Source organism: Felis catus, chromosome B2, assembly GCF_018350175.1.
Source record: "Felis catus isolate Fca126 chromosome B2, F.catus_Fca126_mat1.0, whole genome shotgun sequence".
Classification (NCBI taxonomy): Eukaryota; Metazoa; Chordata; class Mammalia; order Carnivora; family Felidae; genus Felis; species Felis catus.
In genome coordinates this window covers 105022344-105030782 of record NC_058372.1, presented here as the reverse complement: position 1 = coordinate 105030782, position 8439 = coordinate 105022344, and the positions used below count along the sequence as shown (strand labels likewise).

At 38.0% G+C, this 8439-nt stretch overlaps 1 protein-coding gene across 3 annotated transcripts in view; it reads right to left on the bottom strand.

The window, feature by feature from the left end:
- RSPH4A (radial spoke head component 4A) overlaps window positions 1–8439 on the bottom strand; it is a 34894-nt gene that overhangs the window by 17311 nt on the left and 9144 nt on the right. The window contains exons 3-7 of one of the 3 annotated variants that reach the window (XM_019831120.3): window positions 7282–8022; window positions 5762–5912; window positions 4788–4905; window positions 2403–2654; window positions 1551–2073 (exon numbers count right to left, since the gene is read on the bottom strand). In XM_019831120.3, the coding sequence (XP_019686679.3) occupies window positions 2414–2654; window positions 4788–4905; window positions 5762–5912; window positions 7282–8022 (1251 nt within the window). In that variant the 3' untranslated portion in view covers window positions 1551–2073; window positions 2403–2413. Of the gene's footprint in view, window positions 1–1550; window positions 2074–2402; window positions 2655–4787; window positions 4906–5761; window positions 5913–7281; window positions 8023–8439 lie in introns of those variants that run through there. The other 2 variants (XM_019831121.3, XM_003986489.6) reach the window with 2 other exon arrangements.

Here is an 8439-nt window from a genome sequence, read left to right as displayed (position 1 = left end):
TGCTTTTGTTAAATGTTTATACCTTACCCATACAACTGTGAATTGGAATTTCGTGTTTAATGTGTCCTGTAGGAAAGAAACTTTCAGATTCATGTTGGATGTGTCAAGTAAGGTTGCAAGCAGGCATCCTACTAGAGCCAATTTGAGCAGAAGGGAATTCACTGAAAGATTGTCAAGAGCTCAGAGAAGACACAGGTAACTAAGAAACTGCTGGAACAAAGGCAGTTCTAGAGGCTAGATTTATAGCAGAATAATCCGTCTACGAGCCGAGGTAGAATGTCTCTGTACAAAATTAAGATTCTAGAGAGGGCACATCTGGCAGGAGACTATGCCATGGGACGGTAGATAAAAATGGATATTATACAACAACAACCAAAGGCAACACCATGAATAAAAAGAACATACTTGAAGTTTTATAAATATCTACTCCATCAAATAGTAAAAGCTGCGTTCCTAAGAATGAATAATATTGCCAATTGGAAAATTCTGCAAATCATCCGTTCTAATATTCTGTCCTTCAGACTGGTAACCAGGCTTCTACTTTATCCTGTTTCATGCCACCATTTCCTCTTATCTAGATAATGTGATAACCCCCTAACTAGTCTCCCAGTCTTGATGCTTTATTAGTCTTCCACATATAAGCCAAATGTTCTAAAGTATAGATGTGATTTTTATCACTTCCTGAGTCCTCTTCATTGCTCCTGGACTCCAACAATCTGGACCCTGCTTACCTCCAGACTCGTCTCTCACCACTCTCAAAGTTCCACTCCTTCCAGCCTAGAGTCCTTTGCCAAAAAAATAGCTTATGCTACCTACGACCCTTCTCCCCTTAGTTGTCCACCTCTTGGGAGTGCTTTCTTCATGGCTGAAATCCAGGTTAAATGCACCCTGTAAGTGTTTGATAGCAGTGTTGTTTTTTTTTTTAAGCATAGATCAGTGTTTTGTGAACTGGCACTCTGACAAGATAATTATAGAAATTAGAATTGTGATATTTTATTTTCCAAAATAATGAAATTGGAGTCGAATTTTAATTTTTAAATTGGTATGTCACAGGATTTAAGAAGCACTGTTCTGTGGTATCCTGTGATATTTATTGCACAGTAGCTGCTAAGTTGCAACCTATTCTAATTTTCTATTTCTCTTTTTATACTTCCTTCTTTGATGAATGGAAGCTCTAAGATTTCAGGAGCAATGTCTAGTTTTTAAAAGTAATCTCAGAGTGTCCAGCACAAAGAGGACTTAAAAATACATTTTTAGGAATGGAAATAATAACTAGTTTTAGAGATGCAGTGCTACAAAAACAGTAATCTTAAGTCTTTGGATATCCCAGCTAGCCATCTCTGTGCAGATCATATAAAACCAATTTTTTTTAGGATAAAGGAGTCAGACAGAGCATTTTTTAAAGAAGTAACAAAAAGTATTAACATTTTGAGCGTTCCCAGTCTTTGGGCAGGTGATAGAATTATAAATCCTCTCCCCAGCAAAACAAAACCAACCCCCCCACACACATACATACATATGCAATATTTGCATATAGTATCAGAGACTGGTTAAAAGTCCATGCTTTAATTCAGTGATTATCAATATTTTTGGTCACAGTTCCCATTGACACAAAATATATTAAAGACCACCAAGAAGATATTGTGGATTACATCTTCCCAGGTTTGCCATATTAGAAATTAAAACTTTTTTTTTTTTTTTAAAGAATACACATGCTTCTATTAGCCGTAGTCATCAGAACAGTGATGTAAGAACATGTCATCTAGCCTCTAGAAAATCCATTGAGCTTCCTTCTACAAGTACATATTAATAGCTGCACGTATGAAATTCCAAACTTGACATTTTCAAGGAATGACATTTTGCACCATAATAGTTGCCAATATTTATGTAATTATATGCTACAGTTATGTATGTAAAACAGGTTCCGGGGCACCTGGATGGGTTGAAAAGTCTGACTCTTGATTTCGGCTCAGGTCATAATCCCAGGGTTGTGGGATTGAGCCCTGCACTCTGCTGAGTGTGGAACCTGCTTAAGATTGTCTCTCTCTGCCCCTCTCTGTGCTCGCTCTCTCTCTAAAATAAATAAATAAATTACATTAATAAAATTAAATAAAAGTAAATTAAAATAAAATAAATAAATAAAATATAAAATAAAATAAAATATAAAATAAAATAAATAAAATAAAATAAAATAATAAAATAAATAAAATAAAATAAAATTAAATTAAATTAAAATAATAAAATAAAATAATAAAATAAAATAAATAAAATAAAATATAAAATAAAATACATAAAATAATAAAATAAAATAAAATTAAATTAAATTAAATTAAATTAAATTAAATTAAATTAAATTAAAATCGGTTCCCCATAAGGTATATGTGGATCAGTCTTACACAAACCTGGGCTAATTTTATTCTTGGTCATAATCATCCTCCTCTTCGTCTTCCTCAGTTTCTTCATTTTCCTCAGCTGAAAGAACAGCTGCTTCTTGTGCAGCTCTGAAAGCCTGCTCTTCTTCCACAGTAGGATCATCCATTTCTGTAATTTCTGCTCCACTGGGGTATTCTTGATACACTGGTGGTAGAGCTGGGGGTGTATAGTTGTCTGGACTATATTTGTGACCCCAGCCTATGTAGACATTTTCAAACTTTCTATAAAGTTTAAAAAAGAAAGTAGGTGATTGTTATATAATTTTTCGGTAAGAAAATCGCTCCTTCTCTAAAAGTCGATCACCCTTAGAGGGTCATAATCCCATAATTTTAAAACAATACATTTTAAGTGCTAGAGATGAAATACCCCTCAATGATTCTCCTCCCACAGGAAATGACTATGATCCAAACTGCCTAAGCGGATTAAGAGGCCACCAGACCCCGTCAAATTGTACTTTACACCTAGACCACAACAAGTACGTTGCTGGTATGGCAGAGGATTCTTGTGATTGGTTACAAACCTGTGTGTGATTTTTCAGGCCCAACCGTATGCAATTACAAGTGTTGCCCGACAGGCCTCACAGGGGAAGACTGCCATTCCCACACCAGACTTGATGCCCAGCCAGTGCAGCCAGTCTCTAAGGGAACTGGCCAGTGCAGCCAGTCTCTAAGGGAAGCTGTGGTCAAGGACTCTGGGCCATCTGGCCTGCCGTGCTCTTTGCATGGTTGAGTTCCTAGCACAGGTGCCTTCGTTCTAGGTCTTATCTGAAGCCTTCAGCAGAGGTCTTCAGGTGCTTCTGCCACGGCCTCCTTATGGGGTTAGGGAAGGAGATATACCTCAAGGACACTTCTCCCCACCCAGACTCAGTACGGAGTACTTCTTCACTTCTAGCCCTTCCCCCCACCCTCTACCAGCTTCCTGGGCCTTCAAGGCCATAAAAACTGCAGAAGCCTGGTATCTGGGGACTCCTCAGTGAGATGACCCCCATACATACACTGATCCACTGATCTCCCTTCAGTGTGCCATTCCACAAGGGAAAAGGGGACAGGGACAGTCAGAGTTTTCTCTTGCTTATCACAGTAAATGTTCACAAGCTTAACTCTTTCATTTTGGACTTGTTGCTTTAATGGCATCTCTGACATGTGACAGCTCAGCTCTCTCTCCAGCTTAGCTGAGCTTCTGACAGAGGGCTCTTAGGTGAGAAATGGAAGCATAAGACAAATGGAAGTGTGTGTTCTGGGTGAGAAATAAAAGGACATTGAGTATCCTCTTTGATCCTGATTCTCTTGAAAGTGATAGTTTAAATAATACATATTTTAAATTATTTTTTATCAAGATGTCCAACAAAAACTGTTGAGATTAATTTAAACACCGCATAGAATTACCTCCATTAATCTTAGAAAACGAGTATGTCTATTAATCATAGAATAAAAGCCATATTTTAGCTCCACTAATTGGTTAATTAAAAGGACAGAAGTCTGAGTTACTCTAGTGTTCTAAATTTGATGCTTCACGGTGTAATACAGATGTTATCTGAATAAATCTTATGGCACACACACTTGACATGCCAAGATGAATTAAAGCCATAGTAACCCGCTTCCTCCTTACCAATCATTCCTGGCACCAGACAGCTCCAGAAACGAACACCAGTGAGAAAATAGCTCCGGTGAGAAAATAGCTTACCAGACTGCAGTGGTGTAGGCTCCCTGGAAATGGTTATCTTGGCAACAGCAGGAAGCTCATCCTGGACAGCGACATTTTACCCACTGTGGAGTCTGGGGACTTCATCATCTGCCTCCAGCCTTTTGTTCTCTCTTTATCCCAGCCCAGTTTCCTAATCTGTGAAATGCGGACCTCTCTTCTCAGTTGTGATAAGAACGCATGGGGAAGATGTAGGTGCAAGTGCTGAATATGACATCTAGCTCATGGCCTGGACCTTCCTGGGTATCACTTCTCCCTACTCCCTACTCTGGGTGGACTGCCCCATGCCCTTTCCCCCTCCCATCCTGGCCTTGGGTCTCTCCCCTGGTTATTGCGAATGACTGCCCTGAACAACCACTCAGGGCAGCCTTGTCTCTTACTCTGGGGTTGCTCTAACTCCTGAGCCCAGGTTGGTACTTCACCTGGAGAAGCAGGTGAGGGAGGGGAGAAAGAAAAGAAAAGAAAGAAAGAAAGAGAGAAAGAAAGAGCGAAAGAAAGAGCGAAAGAGCGAAAGAGCGAAAGAGCGAAAGAAAGAAAGAAAGAAAGAAAGAAAGAAAGAAAGAAAGAAAAACTGGAACATAACACTCCAGTGATAAGTTTCAATTTTTAGCACTTAAATAATCACAACAATGGCTTTGTAATTAGTCACTTACTTGCCATTGGAAAAGGCATATGCCCCAGGCCAAAGGTTGGATCTAAGGACTGCAACAGCATATTGAGGAATGAGATTTGAGGATAGCCGTGTTGTCCAAGGTGGTATATTCTGGATTTCTGTAAACCAAAGAGGAATTCAAAAGCTTAACTCTTAAAGAGACAAGGATCTACTGCGTAACAGAGAAGCTCTTTTTGTAAATCTTAAAACACACATACTTGACATAAAAATTAAACATCAGCAGCTTAACATAAAATCAGAAGGATATTTTACAAATGTTGTGGAACAACAAATTTGATTATTTATATGCATGTATGTGTGCGTGTGTGTGTCCATCTGTGCAACAGGGAAAAGTTTTACTAAGGGAGAAGAGGCCTATGTGGTGGAGAGAATATTATTTAATGACCAAATAAAAGATTAAAATTTTCTTAGTATGGAAGAGAACAAGGATTACAAGCAAAAATGCCCCAGAACCGAAGAGGAAAAAACAAGAATATGAAGATAGTAGTAGATTTTAAAAAGCCATAGTACCTCATATGACTTTACTGTAACTATGTCATGTGTTTATGGCCATATTTTATGGTCTGCAAAATGCAAGACAAGAATGATACGCAAGATAACTGTCAGCATTTCCAGTAAGACCTGCAGCCAATTTATGTTTCCTCCCTGCATCACTCCTCCACCCTCTGTCCAAGAAAGTTGGCGGTGAGGCCAGCTATATTCTCTATTCCCCATTATCCCAAAACACATGAAGGGGAAAGAGGAGGAAATTTTGGTTATTGTCCACTTTTTATAGGTTATCAACTCCCATTTGTCATATAATATACATAGTATGTAATATATACATATATAAAAATGTACTATAGTACCTAGTATATATATGGATGCTACACATACTATATCATATATGCATATATATAATCTACATAGTATATATAATATACACGGTGTATTATGTAATCTGTGTAAAATTACCTAAATCTTCAGAGATTGGTGTCAAAAGAGGTGGCCCCACTTCCTGTTCTGTATAGTCAGGCTCTTCTCCTTTCTCTTCTTCTTTTTCTTCATCTTCCTCTTCTTCTTCCTCCTCACTTTTTTGTATGGGGTTAAACCAATTACAGCGGCCCTGGGAATGAGTATCGCAAGATTTAGTAATCTCATGAGGATCTTGAAATATTGGAGTATTTATTTGGATTGAAGCAATTATCTGCAAGATGTCCTACTGTGTGGGAATTTAACCAATCGTTTATTCATTCAACATACATGCCAAGTGCTAGGTTTTTGATCGTTTATGTCTAGCAAAAAAAAAAAATTGTACAATTTATTTCAGAAATTTGCCAACTTCTTAAAGTTACAGAACATGTAACATATATTTTAAAATTAGCCAAACCCTTGTGAAAAAAATAATGCATTTTACTAATTTTTCATAAATAGTTTATATGAAAGTAGTAAGGTACGATTAGTAGTAGTAATAACAAATTTTTAAATGTGATAATAAAGTCAGGTAAGGAAGCTTGGGGCTATTTTTCATTTAGTTAACTCTTATCCATAGACATATTAGAGTACCTCTTACGTAGATCAAAGTGTAAGGATTTTCTGCCTGCAGATGAGGCAGCACAGCACAGTGATTAAGAGGATGGACTCTGGATCCATTCTGCCCATTCACATCTGACCCTGTTGCTTATTGGCTATATTCTCTTTGTCACATTTTCTAAACTCTCTGTCTCAATTTCCCCATCTGTGAAATAAGGATAATATGTCTCTTATACAGTTGGGAGGATTACATGAGATAATATACAGAAAGTGCTGTTAAGAGCACCTGGCAGAAGAGGTGCTATATAGCACTGCTTGTTTTCATTTTTGTTATAATATATTATTTTTATTGGTATAAAAGCTCCATGTATTAGAGAAATAGAATAAAACAACTGTTCCCAAAACTGAAGTACCTATCTATGTTTAACATATAAAACATAATTTCATGGGGCGCCTGGGTGGCTCCGTCGGTTAAGCGTCCGACTTTGGCTCAGGTCATGATCTCACGGTTCCTGAGTTCGAGCCCCGCATCAGGCTCTGTGCTGACAGCTTGGAGCCTGGAGCCTGCTTCTGATTCTGTGTCTCCCTCTCTCTCTCTGCCTCTCCCCCGTTCGCACTCTGTCTCTGTCTCTGTCTCTCTCAAAAATAAATAAAACGTTAAAAAAATTGTTTTAAAAAGCACATAATTTCACAACATACATAAATCGAAATCCTTACATAACTTGTCAAATTCTCCATAGAAATACTTACTTTATTTCTGTTTGGAAATAGAAATTTGTTTGAAGATCCCAGGTCTATACTACTTGGCAATTATGTAGTACCCTGTGTCTTCATTTGGTTTTTCAAAGGTTTCTTTGTCTAGGGTCTGAAGAACTTTGTTTTGTATACATTTGTACACCGTAGAGGGAATTTAACAAATATTTGCCGATTGGCTGATAGATTGAGAATTGGAAAACCCTTACCTGGGACAGAATGTGTTGCACGTGATGAACCCAATTGGATAGGGATTCCACGAGATCGATCACTTGGATGCCTTCAAAATCGGGGTTTTCTTCAAAGCTGTCTCGTCTGCCTTCTACCTCTTCCTCCTCCTCTCCTTCCTCTTCACCAAACTGATAGAATCCCAGAGGACTGACGTGGGTCCCCGCTGAAATTCTGGCAATTTGGGCTCGTAAGTAATTGCTCTCATTTCCCGGGAAAGGTGGGTAGCTTATGATGGGAGCATCTAAACGCCCAGTGAAAAATTTCTTTATTTTTCTTGCAGTAACAATTTGTGCAGGCGTAACCGAGGGTAACTTCACCCATGGTCTTCCTGGTTCGTTGCAAACAAAATACACATATTTGTTGGCACCCGTCCTGTTTTCTTCTTTTGGTATAGCCTGTGGGGTCTTGTAAAAGGTCCTTGGTAATTGGTCTTCATCATCTTCATCAGCTTCGCTATCTGCATCGTCCCTCTCTTCAGTTACATCTTCCTCTTCCACATCCTCTTCATCCTCTCCCTCACGGAATTCTACTTCAGCTACAATATAATTCATTTCCAGACCCAAGATCTTGCCCCAGAAACGACATCTTTGGATGGGGTGGGTGTCAGTAAGCTGCTTGAGAGCAAGAAATATGCGGTAAGTCTCATCTGTGCCCAAACCAACTCCAGCTTGTTCAAAATAAAAAGCTGACTCCATTACATTTGGGAGAGCGTTTTCTGCCTGGGGATACAAATGCTGTGGTTAATGTTTTATCTGTAAGAGAACTGCTTGCTTCCTGTTTCCTTTTTAAAGATCTTGGTGTTAGCTTTACTTTCTCTGGCCACCATGTCTTTGACATTTCTTGCAACATTTAGATCAAACTCTGATAATTCCTGTATGTCAATTTTTCCCTTATTACTTATAAATGTGACTTCTATTGTGTCTTATACTTGTCAATATAACAGTTGCCTTGTTATCTGTGTGTATCTTAAGTAAAGGTAATTTAAGCTACTATGAATAATAAAAATTCAACATCCTCTTTTTATAAAAAATATTTAAGTGGGCTCTTTACAATCCTGAAATAATAAAGTGTAGTCTACCTCCTATATATATTTGGAAAAAATGTTTATATATGTTTGTATATGTTACCATATTTTT